Source organism: Hordeum vulgare, chromosome 3H (assembly GCF_904849725.1).
Source record: "Hordeum vulgare subsp. vulgare chromosome 3H, MorexV3_pseudomolecules_assembly, whole genome shotgun sequence".
Lineage (NCBI taxonomy): Eukaryota > Viridiplantae > Streptophyta > Magnoliopsida > Poales > Poaceae > Hordeum > Hordeum vulgare.
Window position 1 is genome coordinate 63,061,150 of NC_058520.1, and position 18,103 is coordinate 63,079,252.

At 43.8% G+C, this 18,103-nt stretch overlaps 1 protein-coding gene across 1 annotated transcript; it reads right to left on the reverse strand.

The window, feature by feature from the left end:
• Positions 1-2,259: 2,259 nt before the first annotated feature.
• On the reverse strand, positions 2,260-8,106 carry LOC123442976 (DNA polymerase epsilon subunit B). The gene is made up of 13 exons (XM_045119174.1): positions 7,879-8,106; positions 7,577-7,757; positions 6,550-6,703; positions 6,243-6,374; positions 5,896-5,973; positions 5,713-5,817; positions 5,542-5,622; positions 5,323-5,453; positions 5,052-5,146; positions 4,647-4,746; positions 3,396-3,510; positions 3,201-3,311; positions 2,260-2,881 (listed from the first exon to the last, which is right to left on the reverse strand). Exons 1-13 carry the CDS (start codon positions 8,048-8,050, stop codon positions 2,735-2,737), a joined length of 1,602 nt encoding a protein of 533 aa, XP_044975109.1. The 5' UTR covers positions 8,051-8,106; the 3' UTR covers positions 2,260-2,734.
• Positions 8,107-18,103: the final 9,997 nt, after the last annotated feature.

An 18,103-nucleotide genomic window follows, 5' to 3' on the forward strand; every position in this document is an offset into this window, starting at 1 on the left:
ACATCACCTTGAATCAACCCCGCGCCATAGTCTTGTCGAAACCACACAATCCACCAGGCCTGCACCACGTGTTTCCACGCCCAGAAGTCGGTCACCATCAGCATCACGCTCCTATGTCGTAGTCGCCGATCCCACCACTGTCTTCTGCTTTGACCGACATCCTCGTCGATTCGTCAAACAGTCCAGTATGAGCCAGTCGAAAATATCTGACTGCAACCATGCTCCACCCTGCGTCGTGTCCGCCCGCACATCTCTCCGTACATTGCTTTGACGCCTTGTGTATGCATGATCTTGTCACAATGCGCTCCAGACTCCTCCGAGCCTTATACGCACGTCGTCATCCTTAGTTCCCGTTTAACTGCCAGTCGAACAACACCACTGCTGCCATCCGGCCATCTCCTCGGCGTACGAAGCGAAGAACCCAAAAGTAGTCCATGTAGTCTCTTGTGTATGTGTGCAACCAACTCAAGTAGTTTCGTCCACACCATTACCACCATATGACTTCTTGACTAATTTTCTTGTTCAATCTTTTTTTGCCACGCACGAGATCAACATATCATGGCAGCCAATGAATCTCATGTTCCAACACATTGCAGCAGCTCCTAGGAACCAATATCTTTTTCAACCCGATTCATGCAGCGCGTACGGCCATACACACCCAACCGAGCGCCCCATTGTTGCACTAGCTTCCACGTGGTCTGCCACACTACACTGGCCTTGGGCTCCGATCCTCATGGAACAGCTGACACCCGTGCATGGCCTGGTTTGGCCAACACCTAGGCTTCGATTCAATCTCGCCGAAAAGAACCATGATCCGATCCGAAACCCACCGATGTATTAGTAGCCTGCTGCAGGTGCACACGTCGCTGCCGCTGCCGCTATGATCGACCAATCAATCCGCTGCTTCCGATTGCTTATGTCATGTACAACTCGATCACATTTGTATTTCGATCGTAACTCGCCGACGAACTTCGCCACCTATCACGACTGCTTCTCACAGATTTTTGTCGGCGTTCTTCCTCTAGATCAACCTTTCACGACCTCAAATCGAACCTTGCTCATGATACCACTTGTTAGAATAAATCTGAGGCATACCGTCGATCATCCGAGGACCAAGCAATCACACGAGCACGACATCGAGATTTGTTAACGAGGTTCACCGATATGGCTACATCCCCGAGGCATGACTACGGGCGCTCCTCCCCGTGACACCGTCACAATACCGCACCCCGGCCGCCCGGGCGTCGGCACACACCGCCGGCTCCCCCTGCAGCCTGTGCTATTATGTTGGCATAGGTTACATCGTGTGTCTAGCCCCGCTATATATGAGAGGCCTAGGATACAAGTGGCATATTAGGACACGATCCCATATCATGTCTAAACACAATACTACTCAGAGTCCAACTGTAACCCACCGTGTACACAATATTTGACACAACTCTAACAAAGCCGCCACACCAAGATCTAGCCAACTCTTCCCTTGATCGACACACCAACTACCAAAATATTAACTGAGCCAACAAATGTGCGACATCTACTCGACACCGAATCAAAAGTTGTCAAGGTAGGTAGAAGCTAGAGAGACCTTATTTCATACCCCATCGCCGCCGCCAACTCGTCGAGACCATCAGAAAACGAAAGCCTGAGGGAGCTAAGAACCTAGAAAAACTAAGAGCGAAAGGGGTGGCTCCCACTCCTCTTGCCACCACCGAAGCCGCCGGATGGAAGAGAGGAAGAGGACCGAGGCGATAGCATGGAGAAGGCCTCCGGTGGCTGCTATGGTTGGGAGGACACCGACAATGGGATAGGTGGCTTGGAATGTGGTTGTTCTATGCAATTAACTCCAGATTCGTTGTGCTCCAAAAATTAAATGGGCAGGTAACCTTGTGCTCACAAGAAACACAATTGAAAAGCTACAAGATGATTCCTTTCAACCCTTCAAGCTCTCAGCGAGTACATAATATTGAAAGGAAGCCAACAAGTGCATGTGTGGATCGTTGGCTTTGAGATAGCTAACTGGACTTGCCACTAGGTAAGTGCAGATTTGCGTCAATCAACACATGATACATATGACACATAATTTGATCAGGATGCCAGCAAGTAAAGATCTGTGGTACACTAATTAAGAGTTTGTGCAGAGTGGGCAGAATTATGTAGTGCTTAACTGCAAGTGAAACCAATTTCCTGTGCATTTGATACAACTGATCAGACTAGATTATACAAAATTGGAAAATCCAATCTTTCTAAAAGTAACAAGTCTGGACTAAAAACCACTGCTTTGCTAGCATGCTTACAACAATGTCAAACATAAACAGTACAGATTACAGGACTGAGCGTCATTCTGTGACTTTAGGGAAAGCATCCTGAGATCAATGTTACACAAACACTACACAAAGGACATATGACCAGGTGGGGAAAACAACCTAACTGTCGCCCAAACAGATGTATCTAGGACAGAGGACGTAATACACACTCCAGACTATCTGAAGCTATAAATGTGTGATACCAAAGTTGGGATGTCAGCATCAGAGTCGCTTGAGAGAAACAGCACCAATTTGATGGATGTCGTTGCTTTGTCATGCTTGCGAATTCACTTCCATGAAACAGACTCACTAGTTTGTATGGCCAAAGTTATAAACACCAGTCCTGATGGCTGATGTACAGGAGTGATAGGCAGCTCATCGAAGGTTTGGTTTGTTACCGATTACAGCTTCAGTTTGTCCCACCTTCAGTATTAGCTTTCTAATGCAGAAAGCTCAACCTCCTTAGTGCAAGGACGGTATGCTGCAAAGGTGCTGTCGTTCGCAAAAGAACCAGGATTGAAGCAAGTGATTCCTGTATATTTGAAGGCCTTCTGCTCACTCTTGTCAGCCAATACTATCTGAAAGATTTAAACATGGAAGTATTATGATAAGAACTCTCAAACTTTTATTGGTAGCGGTGTAGACTGACGATGGTTATAAAGCAGAAAGTATACTTATGTTTTGTGCATGTTCAACAAGTATATTAGCAGACTCATATTCATGGAAGCTAGAGTGAGGAAACATTTCAAGGTGTGGATTGATGATATTTATACAGCAGAAGGTGTACTTCTGTTTTGTGCATGTTCAACACATAAATTAGCACAGAAGCATATTCATGGAAGCTACAGTCAGAAGACATTTCAAGGTACGAACAGGATGTGTGCTAAATGGCAATACCATGTCAGGAGTTGGATACAGCCGTAGGCAATGATCGTAGTTCCATATGATAGGTTGCACTGTAAGAGGCAATGGACACAGATGGCTCTGATGGGTAATAGTTGCTACTAGCTGAAAGAAAAATGATTGGTTAATTTCTGAACAGTAAACAGCATATATTCTCACTGAGATAATAAATAAAGTTATTCAACTTGCATGTTCAAATGGGTCACTTGTTTCTTCCGTTGTTGGTGGAATCAAGCATGACCGGCGCATCCTGTAAAGGAGATCTTGCCGGAAAAACACGATTTCTTGTGTATAAAACTTAACCCTGGGAAATCAAGTTCTTATAGGAGTTAGAACAGATGATAAATGGCAAGTCCGCAAAGTTCAATATTATCTTGATCATGAAATGTCAATATGGATAAATGTCATACTCCCTCCGTCCCAAAATAAATGTCTTAAGCTTAGTATAACTTTGTACTAGAGCTAGTACAAAGTTGAGACAGTTATTTTGGGACAGAGGGAGTAGTTTGTAGTATACATTCATTGCAAATATATCATTATACAGTAGTCTCAGGTTGCAATGAGTGTATGAAGCCTTTCAAGACTAACTGAAATGCATGTGCCTCAATGGATGGCAGTGATGAAAAATCAGGCAAGTTGGAAAAAATAAACCAAATCAAGATAATGCTTAGTAGAAAGAGCTCCACTACAAAAGTATATTGTGTGCAACATGCATTATGATAATAGATGCCAGCTAAGAACATGGTTTCACAGTATGCATATTGGTAGACCAGTACAGTATTGTTATTAAGCCTCTTCAATTCTTCATCTACATGTTGCAGTTGTGTAGAGATATCCCACGAAAATGAAGATGATAGCTGTATTAATCATCAAAACAAGTACGGAACACTGATGGCAAGTCCGAATAAGAGATTTATGCTTAAATTGGACAAGAGTCACACTGATTACAGTTGGAGCTCCCTCTGATTACAAATGTAAGTCGTTTAAGAATCTGTGGTAGTCAAACATTTTCGGGTTTGACCATCACTACACAAATAGTTACGTAAAATTGACAACATTAAATTGGCATTACTAGAACCATCATGAAATATACTCTCACAGTATGTCTTTATTTTTATATTAAGCAACTAACGTTCATAGAAATTGATGGTGGTTGGTCAAAGGTCGCCATGGACACTGTATATCTGTATCAGTGTCCAAAAGGATTTACATTTGGAATCAGAGAATAACATGTAGCATAATATACAGGCATGAAAGGAGAGTGGCATCACCTAATCCTGTGAAAGTTCTATTGGTTTTATTTAGCTTCATACATCAGATTTTTATAATTGATGCGCAAAAAGATAACCATGTATTTGTGTGCTTGCTTGTAGTGACATAAACCAATGGTTAACATATGGAACATATAGAATGATACAAGGCAATGCTTTCGTGACAAACCTGCAGGGGTTGCTTACAAATATAGCATTTGGGATGTGCTTCTGAAGTTCCTCAATTAGATACTTCGGGAGCGCACACCTTGGGAGAGCTTTAGAAGGTCCTACAAATGTGTTACTATGTAAGAGAAAACAACATGCCAAGCTTAGGAAATACAAGAAAACATCTCATTCCAGCTATATGGAGAACTAGACAGACAGTATTTATTATCAACAAGCTCATTCCTAATCCTATGCAGAAATCATTCATTGGTTAAATAGCATGGACAATAAATGATAATTGGACATATAAAAGAACATGCCAAGTTTAATCCATTAGTGAATAAAATGAAATTGGATATTGCAGCAAACCAAACATGCGGATAACAGTAGTTGTGAGGTAAAAGTGTGTCATTGAGTTTTAGAATACCTGCATCATCAGGACCAGGAATGAATAAAAAACGACTGTGTTCCTTTAACCTAGTTCGAGATGCGATCATCTCACCAAGCTTTCCAAACTGCAATCTACATGAAGTTACATAATTTAGACTTTGTCTTTGATTGGGAAAGCAAGCACACTATAAAACTGTTTATTACTCCCTCCGTAAAGAAACATAAGAGCGTTTAGGTCACTACTTTAGTGACCTAAACGCTCTTATATTTATTTACGGAGGGAGTATATTCCATGGAACAAGTCAGACCTGAGTTCTTCAAACGAATTGAATGCCAGATTGCAGGGCCGAGAGCAGAAATTTCCCATTAGAACAAAGAGAGAAGGAACTACTTCCACGCTTTCATAGCCATCAAGAACAACACCCAACTTCTCCATAGTCTATACCACAAGATAACACATACAAACTCCTGAGATTATGCTAAATAATATAGTAATATAAAACAAGAATTAATACCAAACTAAATACCTCATAACTGTCGAGCCAAACATCTGAAAGAATGACAAACATGTCATTCACAGACTTATTTTCTAGTGATGACAATCTTAGCTGTTTAGTACAAACATAGCAAAACTCATCAGTAAAGCTGTTTTCTACAAGACCTATTAGTGACATGTATAACACAATTTCTGAACTTACTGCTTCTTCAGTTGGTATGACACCTCCACCAAAGAAATCAAGCCCCATGAGCAGTGAAAGTGATGTTGCCCGGTCCTCTAAGGGAGGAAACCCACAGGTATTGACCTGCAAATGATTGGAATATAACCACTATCAAGACAATAGTACAGGAAAACAGTGAAGATTTTATGGTAGACAACAGACCTGGAAAATGCCATTTGAAAGTAATTCCCCTTCTGCTACAATCACTGTGTTTTCAACAAAGAAACCTGAAGTAATCTTGTGTTCTATGTAAGGAAAGCGATGCACTTATTTGAATAAGCATAAATCCATATGGCTAAAACAAAATATTTGTACGAAATGAAATATGAATTTCTGACGCCAATATGATTGGTATTCTATACTATCCCTTCTAAAATGAGAGGATTTTTCCATAACCTTTCAATGACCAAAGGAACTCTAGAATTTTTTTTATTTAGCAGAGCACAGACATGCATCTCTATTTATATATAATCTGCATGAAGATAACATGGCAATGGTTCTAAGGATATTGCATTCGCCAAGTCAATTGGCACTGCTCCAGTAAGATCCTCCAAGTAGAACTGGCGTTCCTCCAACTGTGATATGACCCCCATGATCCATCTCCGCCCAGTGCACCCAACTAAGGACTGTATGGAAGTAATCTACATGAAGGGGGGAAACTGTATGTCACTTCATATACAATGATTAAAAAAATTGGGGAACAAAAGAGGCTGCAGAAAGTTTTTGGGAAAAAGCACCAAGTATTGGACTAGAGTGGACTGGGATCACATAAATCAATCTACAGTAGTAGAACACAACATAATTGAGAGAAAGTACCTCACAACTATCATTTTCAGTCATAACAGACTCAAAAGCTGGCTTGGAGAAATATTTATCACGAGCGAGCCTCTGAAGCAGCACTTGATACCTATCCCTGTAAAGGGCGGCTTTATCTCCAGCTTCTCCATGGAGGGCTAATCTTCCAGTATGCCTATATACACAGTGTAATCGGAAATAGCATCAACAAACATATACACAACCTGTGTTAGGAAGTCGTATGTTCTAGTTTAGCATCAAAGAGCAATCTATGTGTCATACTGAATCAGATGACATCTTATAGAAACAAATGAATTGATTAAAAGACTAATTCAATCCGCAATCTCTCAGGGCTGAGTTAGGCCAACTATAAGAAAAAGAAAAATACTAAGCTCCCATCAACTATAAGAATTGGATCAGCTGCGCTTCCATCTGACCCACAGCCGTCGCCACCCAGTGCTGCACCTATCCATGGCGGTCTCAGCAACGCTGAAGGACAAGACTAACAAGCCCACGCCGGCAGCCCCGGGAAGGGTGACGCGCAGCTACAGCCGGCTGCCAAGCTCTTGGTCTGACATCTGGTTAGACCAGCCAACATCGGCGCGAGCGGCTATTCCTTCTTGAAGGCGTTGTCATGGAGAGTGCATCCTTTGCCTGTTAATATGTCATCATATGCTCTGTGATATGATTTGGGGATGTTGTCGCAAGACTTATCCTATGTGGACAGTCTTATTTTTTTGTCCCTCGTTGTAAGCTGATTTGTTCAACAATATAGATAAGTAATATACTGTATATGGCTGTGTGCATCACTCGATGCAAGGCTATTCCCCTCTTCTCGAAAGAAGAAAAAAATCAAAACTATGTCCTGCATCCATTCTGCAAACTACCAATTTCTCGTGAAAGTTCATTTAATATTTAGACGAATCAAGCAGGTAATAGGCATCCGTTATCACAATATTCAACCATCAGCACCCAATACATAGAGCAAATTCTCAAATCCCGACACCCAATTTCCCAGATCTAGAAGGAAGAGGCAGCATTTACATACTCGTAGAACACTTTCTTGATTGGGTCGTACTGGAACCGCGGCACGACGAACGAGTCTACCACCCGCAGCGCCGACTGGACGCTGGTGGCGGAAGGCGATGCCGCGTCGACCGCCTCCTCCGCCTCGACCAGTAGGGACACCACGCGACGGACCGCGTCCCGGTCCAGTATCGACGATTTCACTGCGGGCGCCCGCAGAGCACAGAGAGACGCGCACAGGGTAAGAACCAACCATAAAACGAAGCCTCGGAACGAGAATGGGAGGCAAGCGGCCTGAAAGCGTGGGGCGGAGCGAGTACTTACGCGGCTCTTTGTCGAGCTCGTCGAGGAGGAGGTCGAGGGCCTCGTCCTCGGCGTCGGGGAAGCGGGCGAGGAAGGCGGCGGCCTCCTCGAGGGCATCAACTTTGAGGGTGAAGCCACGCAGCCGGAATTTGCGCTGCAGCTTCTTGCGCATGGCTGCCGACGGCGCCGCCATGGGAGAGAGGGGGAAGAGGCGAGAGGGAATGGCTGTGGCGGGAAAGGTGGGTTGGGGTTTGGGGAATCTGGCGGGATATCAATTGCAGCGCCCCCGCTGGGCTTGAAGTATCCGCTGCGGGCTTTGGCCCGGTGGGTTGGCTCGGGAAGTTTCGGACAATGCTGCGCCCTTTTTTGGGCTCGCGTTATGCGTGAGCCCTCTATCCCTCAAAAACAACAAGGGCATGAGCCGGTTAATTTCGGGGGCAAAACAATCAAAGCAACTAGTTAGCGAGCATTCCTTCAGAAGCCTCCCAGCGATCACTCTCCCAAGCCGCCATTTGGCGTGTTCTTAGCCACCTTCATGTATCGCGCTTTGAATGTTTCCTTCGTATTTTATTATTTTATTTTTTTTCGCACGTGTTTTCGTATTTTTAGAGTGGGTTTTTTTGGGGTTTTTTGTGTTCTGGTTTTTCACCGGTCTTTTTTAACTTTTGGAAGGAAATAAAATTTAAAAAAAAATCCAAAAAAATCGTTTTTTCCATTTTTCCTAAAAAAAACACGTTTTCTGTTTTTTTTTTGCGAGATGTACGTTTTTGCTTTCGCGAGACGCACGGTCGTACCTCTCGGAAAGAGAAAAGAAGCGTTTATATTTGTGTTTCTTTGTGAGAGGCATGGTTTTGCATTTCAAGAGGCACGCCCGTGGCTCTTGAAAACAGGAAAACGCGTTTTCTGTTTTTTTTCGTGAGAGACACGGTTTTGCTTACGCGAAAGGCGTGGTTTTGCCTTCGCGAGAGGCACGCCCGTACCTCTACCAAAGGGGGGAAACGCGTTTTCAGTAAAAAAGAATGCGAGAGGCACGGTTTTGCCTTCACGAGAGGCACCCGAAAAGAGAAAACGCGTTGTTTGCTCTCTTTTTTCTCGCGAGAGGCATGGTTTTGCTTCCGCGAGAGGCACGACCTCGGAAAGGGAAAAAATGTGTTTTCTGTTTTTTTCTATCGCATGAGGCTCGGTTTTTTCGTCCGGTTTTTTCATGAAAAAAAAATCGTCAAAACCTATCAACATGGTATCTAGTTTTGAAGATCTCGACACGAGGAAGCCAACGGTGAAACGGTTTGAGATTTGGACACACGGTTTAGAAAATAAAACGTTTTGAAAATACGGATCTACGAAAAAAGAGAAAACTCTCAGATTGCGACAAATGGCAGACATGCACTGCGCCACTTGTCGCAACCTGTGAAGATGGGAGTAATCGTTGTACTCGCTAACTAGTGATTTCACAAAACAATCTGTTGGGAGCTCCTATACTGCGATGCAGGGGACCTCCTGTGTCCAGTAGCGATGGCTTCACACAAGAGGGACGAAGCGACTAGACCGGCCAGTTAACCAGCTCGGGTTTTTTTCACATTTTATGGTTATTTTTTATTTTCTTTTCTTTTTTCTCTTCTTCCTTATTTTCTTTTGTGTTTATTGTGTACTCGCTAAGAAAAAAGAAGTTTTCCAAAACCGGAAAATACCGACCGGGAACTTTCCAAAATCGAGATCACTGAAACATGTTAACGGGGCCAGCCCATGTAAGAATCGCTCGTCTATCCTCCTGTGTGTTTGCCTGATAGTTTGACGCAAAGGGCGTCAAATAGGATATTCCGCGCTGCAAGGGTTCGTTCTTGCTCCTGGCGCTTGCAGCGCCCCGCGTTGGGCCGACCAATGAAACAGCTCCTGGCGCCCCGCTGCAGGCCGTGAAAAATGTTTATTGATTTTCGAAAAATAAAGGTCATCGATTTTGCAAAACAATTCTTCAAATGGGAAAAATGTTTAAAGATTTGGAGAAAAAAATATAGTTCATCACATTTGAGAAAGGTTCATCAATTTTGATAAAAAGTTCAGTGATTTTGAAAAACGCCCATCAAATTTCAAAAAACAATTAATCAATTTTCAAAAAAAATTCATCGGATTTGAAAAAAGTTCATCGAATTTGAAAATTTTCATCGGTTTTGAACAAAAGGTCATCGAATTTGAAAAAAAAATCATCAATTTTTTTAAGTTCATCGAATTTGAAAAGGTTCATCTAATTTAGAGAAAAATCATCAAATTTTTAAAATAGTCTATAAAACTAGGAAAAAAGTTTCATGAATTTAAAAAAAAAATCGCGCATTTCAGGAAACAAAGAAAAATACAAGAAAACAGAATATAACTCCCAAAGCGGTAGCGAACCGAAAAACGAGGAAAAAGATAATAAAATGGAGGGAAAGAATAACTTAATGGCGTGTATTCTGTGGTTGCTACAAAACGTGAGGTCGTGGGTTCGATCCCAACGTAGCACCATTTTTTAAAATTTAAACCAATTTTTGAAATTTAAACCGAATAAACAAAGTCAAACTTGGCCGGCCCAAGCGTGGAGCGGGGATGCGCTCTACACGCACTTGTTAGCAAAATGACGTGTAACGGGCGCGTGCAGCGACAAATAAGGAATGCCCAATCTGCTAGCCATTTTTCAAAAAATAATAGATCTGTTGGTGAGTCGTATGATTTGTATAGTACTCGTCAGATGGTCAACCTAGAACTCGCGTCCTCTCGGCTCACAATGTCACTTTGTAGCGGCCACCACCGCCCTAATCGCATGTGAGTGGCCGTACCCGATCGCTCTGTCACGACAGACCATGTCTCTCTTGTAGCATCACCTGTTGCAACATTAAAAGCACGTCACCGCTTACAACATTGGGGTGTCGCGGAACACGCCACCGCACACAACATTGGTGAAAAATTAAGAGGATGGCGAGCTGCTACAACAACAACACTCGCAGCTCTGCATGCACCGTCGGTGAGACATGCAATTGAAGATTGCCCGCCGCTAGCAACACTCTTAGACCTTTGCATCACTACGCCATCGTTTTGCTGCATGATGAGATATACAATTGCAGCATTTGCCACTGCTTGTTGTGCTGGCGAGCGGCCCCCAAGTCCTTAAAATGTGATTGCCCTTGCCCCTGCAACACCGAGTTACCACCTGGCTTGCGGCCCTAGTGAATATTGATTTGAGCATGACCAAGTGCTGACATGCAACATTGTCGCATGGTCTCACAATGGTGCCTTCGCCTCTCATGGCAACGACTGACGGTGTATCACAACGCCATCATCTCCTTGTTCGGGAGATGTGCCTTTCACTTGTTCGAAAAGCACACGATGCTTCGCCATTAAGCACATATGTGTTTCCAAAAACACAATTGTGCTTCAGCGTGAAGCACATTTGTTTTCACTTTTTGAGAAGAACATATGTAATTTTTATATTTTGGAAAGCACCCCTCTGAAAAGCACAGATGTGCTTTTCACTTTCATGGACCACAACTATGCTTCACGTGAAAAAAGGTAAGAGAAATGAAAAAAAGAACTTGGAAAAAACAAGCAAAATCTAAAAACCCAGAAAAACAAGGAAACCTCACAAAAATGCATGAAAAAAGAAAAGAATATTGGGATCATGTTGGTACTCCCAATGTGCAACGTGTGGTGGTGGCTGGGCACGCTGATACGTCTCCAACGTATCTATAATTTTTGATTGTTCCATACTATTATATTATCTTCTTGGGATATCTTATATGCATTTATATGCCATTTTATATCATTTTATGGGACTAACCTATTAACTCAGTGCCTAGTGTCAGTTTCTGTTTTTTCCGTGTTTTTGACCTTTTTCAGAAAAGAATATTGAACGGAGTCCAAACGGAATAAACCTGCGGGATGATTTTTTCCATAATAGAAGATACGCAGAGGACTTGATAACCAAGGTAGGAGGTCTCCGGGGAGGTCACGAGCCCCCTAGGCGCGCCCTAGGGGGCGCGCCTAGCAGGCTCGTGGCCCCCCCGTGGCTCCTTTGCCCTACCTCTTTCGCCTACAAATTCCCAAAAATTCCGAAACCTCGAGAGAGAGCCACGAAAATACTTTTCCGCCGCCGCAAGCTTCTGTCTCCGCGAGATCCCATCTGGGGACCGTTCTGGTGCCCTACCGGAAGGGATTCGGACACGGAGCGCTTCTTCATCAACACCATTGCCTCTCCGATGATGCGTGAGTAGTTCACCACAGACCTTCGGATCCATAGCTAGTAGCTAGATGGCTTCTTCTCTCTCTTGGATCTTCAATACAAAGTTCTCCATGATCTTCATGGAGATCTATCCGATGTAACTTTCTTTTGCGATGTATTTGTCGAGATCCGATGAATTTTGGATTTATGATCAGATTATCTATGAATATTATTTGAGTCTCCTCTGATTTCTTATATGCATGATTTCGTATCCTTGTAATTTTCTTCGAGTTATGGGTTTCGTTTGGCCAACTTGATCTATAATTCTTGCAATGGGAGAAGTGCTTGGTTTTGGGTTCATACCGTGCGGTGTCCTCACCTAGTGACAGAAGGGGTAGCGAGGCACGCATCGTGTTGTTGCCATCAAGGGTAAAAAGACGGGGTTTATGTCATATTGCATGAATTTATCCCTCTACATCATGTCATCTTGCTTAAGGCGTTACTCCGTTTGTTATGAATTTAATACACTAGATGCATGCTGGATAGCGGTCGATGTGTGGAGTAATAGTACTAGATGCAGACAGTATCGGTCTACTTGTCTCGGACGTGATGCCTATATGTATGATCATTGCCTTAGATATCGTCATGACTTTGCGTGATTATATCAATTGCTCGACCGTAATTTGTTCACCCACCGTAATACTTGCTATCATGAGAGAAGCCTCTAGTGAACACTATGGCCCCGGGGTCTATTTTACACATTATATTCAGATCTACATACAAAAATAGCAAAAATACCTTGCTGCACTTTTATTTATATTTACCTTTCATCACCATCAGATCTCACCTTGCAAGTAATCGTGAAGGGATTGACAACCCCTTTATCGCGTTAGGTGCAAGTTTGTTTGTTTTTGCGCAGGTTCATTGGTGCCTCATCTTGATACTCCTACTGGATTGATACATTGGTTCTCAAACTGAGGGAAATACTTATTTCTACTTTGCTGCATCACCCTTTCCTCTTCAAGGGAAAAAACAACGCAAGCTCAAGAATATAGTAATATAACATCAATCTAAATGGAAATTAAGTTTACTACAGTACCTAAAAAGTTGGTGGTTTGTTTTCCTATGCTAATGATATCACGAGTTTCTATTTAAGTTTTGTGTTGTGAAGTTTTCAAGTTTTGGGTGATGTTCTTATGGACAATGGAATAAAGAGTGGAAAGAGCCTAAGTTTGGGGATGCCCAAGTCATCCCAAGACAAATCAAGGACACCAAAAAGCCTAAGCTTGGGGATGCCCCGGGAAGGCATCCCCTCTTTCATCTTCAATCCATCGGTAACGTTACTTGGAGCTATATTTTTATTCACCACATGATATGTGTTTTGCTTGGAGCGTCGTGTATTATAGGAGTCTTTGCTTTTTGTTTGATCACAATCATCCTTGATGCACACCTTTTTGAGAGGGACATGCACTCATCGTGAATTTGTTAGAATACTCAATGAGCTTCACTTATATCTTTTGTGCTAGGCAATTTAGCTCCCATGAGCTTCACTTATATCTTTTGAGCTATATAAATTTTGCTCTAGTGCTTCACTTAAATCATTTTAGAGCACGGCGGTGTCATATTTTGTAGAAATAAAAACTCTCGATCTTCACTTATGTCGTTTTGAGAGTGCTCTCTCTAAGTAACTTGGTAATTGGCATGTGCTATGAAATTAGTCCTAAATATGATAGGCATCCAAATAGGATATAATAAAAACTTTAATATTCAAGTGCATTGATTAGTGAGAGAAGTTTGATTCCTCACAATTAGTTTTGAAATATGGATATGGTAATATTACACTAGTGAAAAACGGGCCTTTGGCCGGGACCCTTTAGTCCCGGCCTGCCTTTGGGCCGGGACTAAAGGCCCGGCCACGTTGCCCAAATTCTCAATGCCTCCCTCGAGGCTTTAGTCCCGGCCCGTAAGGAGCCTTTAGTCCCGGTTCGTGTCCCAAACCGGGACTAAAGGGCTACGCGGTGGGCAGCCCGCATGTGCGCCACCTTTAGTCCCGGTTTGTGTCTCAAACCGGGACTAAAGTCCTCTGCCTATATATAGCACAACCCCCCTCTCCCTTCTTCCTTGCATTTTTCTTGGATGGAGGATTGTGGGTGTGTGCTAGCTCTTCACTTTTTTTGATGCACTAGAGGTGTTTGTTGAAATGTGTGTTAGAGCGATGCCGCTTTAGTTCACCGAACACAACTACGATATGAGATGCCTGAGCCATGCTTAAACCTCTTCCTCTTTATTTCTACTTATTCTAAAAGGTTAGCAACTATATTTCCTCGTTTTGACTGTGCGGTACTAATTTTTAGGATCGTGATTGTATTTGATATACTGTGTATAACACAGATGAGCCATCCATGGATGTACGGTGATCGACGCACAGCCGCTTACAGAGAAGGCGTGCATTCTTTTCGAGATGCAGTCGATGCAAACAAGGATGGTGGTGGCTATATGTTTTGTCCATGTGTTGAATGTCGGAATGAGAAGGATTACACTTCCTCAAGAGTCATTCAGAGCCACCTGCTTCGGTCCGGTTTTATGTCGGGCTATAATGTTTGGACCAAGCACGGAGAAAGAGGGGTTATGATGGAAGACGACGATGAAGAAGAAGAGAACGATGATGACAACTACCGATCTATGTTCCCTGAGTATGCTGATACCGCAATGGAAGACAATGAAGAAGAAGATCGGGATGAAGAACCAGAACCAGATGAGCCCGCTGATGATCTTGGCCAGGTCATTTCTGATGCACGGCGAGGTTGCGACACAGAAAAGGAGAGGTTGCAGTTCGAGCAGATGTTACAGGACCACAACAAATTGTTGTACCCAACTTGTGAAGATGGCCAGAAGAAGCTGAGTAGCACACTGGAATTGCTGAAGTGGAAGGCAGAGACCGGTGTGACTGACTCGTCATTCGAAAAGTTGCTGGTACTGATGAAGAAGATGCTTCCAAGAAAGAACGAATTGCCCGCCAGCACGTACGAAGCAAAGAAGCTTGTCTGCCCTCTAGGATTAGACGTGCAGAAGATACATGCATGCCCTAATGACTGCATCCTCTACCGCGGTGAGAAGTACGAGAATATGGATAAATGCCCGGTATGCACTGCATGCGGTATAAGATCAGAAAAGATGACCCTAGTGATATTGAGGGCGAGCCACCCAGGAAGAGGGTTCCTGCCAAGGTGATGTGCTATGTTCCTATAATACCACGGTTGAAACGTCTGTTCAGAAATAAAGATCATGCAAAGTTGTTGCGATGGCACATGGAAGATCGTATGAAAGACGACAAGTTGAGGCACACCGTTGATGGTCAGCAGTGGAGAAAAATCGAGAGAGAGTTCCCGAGATTTGCAGCTGACGCAAGGAACTTATGGTTAGGTCTGAGTACAGATGGTATGAATCCTTTTGGGGAGCAGAGTTGCAGTCACAGCACCTGGCCCGTTACTCTATGTATCTACAACCTTCCTCCTTGGTTGTGCATGAAGCGGAAGTTCATTATGATGCCAGTGCTTATCCAAGGTCCAAAGCAACCCGGCAACGATATTGATGTGTACCTAAGGCCATTAGTTGATGAACTTTTACAGATGTGGGCCGAACCAGGTGTACGTGTGTGGGACGAGCACAAACAAGAGGAATTTGACCTTCGAGCATTGCTTTTCATAACCATCAATGATTGGCCTGCTCTTAGTAACATTTCAGGACAGTCAAACAAGGGACACAATGCATGCACGCACTGTTTGGATCAGACAGAAAGTATATATCTGGACAAATGTAGGAAGAATGTGTACCCGTACAATCGTCGTTTTCTTCCGCCCAAGCATCCCTTAAAGAAAAAAGGCAAGCATTTCAGTGGCAAGGCAGAACCCCGGGGGAAGCCTGTCATCCGTACTGGTGCTAAAGTATTTGATATGGTCAAAGATTTAAAAGTAATCTTTGGAAAGGGTCCTGGCAGCCAACCTGTTCCTAACGGCCCTGATAAGCGCGTACCCATGTGGAAGAAGAAATCTATATTTTGGGAGCTACCCTACTGGGAAGTCCATGAGGTCCGCTCGGCAATCGACGTGATGCACCTGACGAAGAATCTCTGCGTGAATATTCTAGGCTTCCTGGGCTTGTATGGGAAGTCAAAATATACACCGGAAGCACGGGAGGACCAGGAACGTCATAAAGGAAGAGATGGCATGCATCCAGGGCAGTTTCAAGGGCGTGCCAGCTACGCTCTTACTAAGGAAGAGAAGGAAATCTTCTTTGAAGTCCTTTTCAGTATCAAGGTCCCGACTGGCTTCTCGTCGAATATAAAGGGAATCGTAAATATGAAAGACAAAAAATTCCAAAACCTAAAGTCTCATGACTGCCATGTGCTTATGACGCAATTGCTTCCGGTTGCATTGAGGGGAATTCTACCGGAAAATGTTCGCCTGGCAATTGTGAAGGTATGTGCATTCCTCAATGCAATTTCTCAGAAGGTAATCGATCGAGAAAGTCTATCAGGGTTACAGATTGATGTGGTCCAATGTCTGGTCAGCTTTGAGTTGTTGTTCCCGCCATCCTTCTTCAATATAATGACACACCTCCTAGTTCACCTAGTCGAAGAGATTAGAATTCTTGGTCCTGTGTTTCTACACAATATGTTCCCCTTCGAGAGGTTCATGGGAGTCTTAAAGAAATATGTTCGTAACCGTGCTAGGCCAGAAGGAAGCATCTCCAAGGGCTATGGAACAGAGGAGGTCATTGAGTTTTGTGTGGACTTTCTTCCCGACCTTAAGCCGATTGGTGTTCCTGAATCTCGGTATGAGGGTAGGCTGACAGGAAAAGTGTAACGACCAAGATGCGGTCCTTTCCGATCTGCGGGTCGAGGCCCCGAATAGGAAAGAAGCGCATCTAAGCGTTTCGCAAGCAAGTAAACATAGCACATAATAATAATTACAGTAGACAATCTGGGATTCAACTGTCTTCTTATTAATAATACAGAGTACAACGTAGATACAAACAAGGTAGTTCCGGTACGGACTACAAAACAGGGAAAATGCTATGCTACCCGCTGCAGGCCCACGATCACGACCACGGCTCAGTCCTCTGGATAGTTCACGTAAAGGCGATCTGTCTCCTCGTCGTACTGCCACGCCAGCTGGGTGCCGTCGGGATCATCTGCCTCTGGGGTACCTGTACCTGCTGGGAGTTTCGGAGGAATCCGTGAGCCACGGGGACTCAACAATCTAGGACCTTGGTGCCAAATCTAGTCACGTTATTTGGGTAAGGAAGGGATGAAGTGTTTCAGGCTGCTGCATCCTATGATTGTATAAGTGGCTAACTTACGCAAAAGAGAAGTGAAGGTGGTCTACGCTAACGATCGGGAATACTTGATCAGAAAGTGATCCTGAACACCTACCTACGACATTCATAACCCCACCGTGTTCCCGATCGAAGAGAGATCTTCGAAGGGACAGTCACGGTTACGCACACAGTTGGCATTTTTATTAGTTTATGTTTAAGTTCTCTAATACTGGATGTTAACAAAATATTCCAAGTTGCCACATAACCGCGGGCACGGCTTTCCGAAAGATTAAACCCTGCAGGGGTGCTCCAACTAGTCCATCACAAACGAACACAGGCCGCAAAGGCATCCTCTATCACGAATCTCGTGATCTCGTCGGATTCCTTAGAGGAAAACCTCAACTCTGGGGAAAACCAAAGCTTCACTGGGATTCCTATACGCAAGATATACCGCAAAGGTAAGACAAGACCAGCAGGACCTCCCGTCGTGTCGACGACCCTGATTAGAGATGCGTATCTCAGTCTCAGGACACGACAGATGAGCTAGACGTCGGGATGGCTAAATCTCTGGGTGACCAGTGGGGCCCCGGACATCGCTCAGGTGGGGCCAACACTCATGAGGAGCACTGGCCCGGGTTGTTGATTAAATTCCTCGGGGTAGCTATTCCCTATGCAGATTATTATGTGATTAGCAGATTAAAACCAAAGTTGTGTCCTTCCGGACAAGCCTTAGCACTACGC

Excerpts from the sequence above, each read along its gene's own strand:
- LOC123442976 (XM_045119174.1), bottom strand. The coding sequence starts at position 8,050 with ATGGCGGCGCCGTCGGCAGCCATGCGCAAGAAGCTGCAGCGCAAATTC. Across the intron at positions 5,454-5,541 it reads TTTGGCTCGACAGTTATGAG|ACTATGGAGAAGTTGGGTGT; the intron begins GTATTTAGTTTG and ends CTTGTGGTATAG. Across the intron at positions 5,147-5,322 it reads AATTCGTTTGAAGAACTCAG|ATTGCAGTTTGGAAAGCTTG; the intron begins GTCTGACTTGTT and ends AACTTCATGTAG.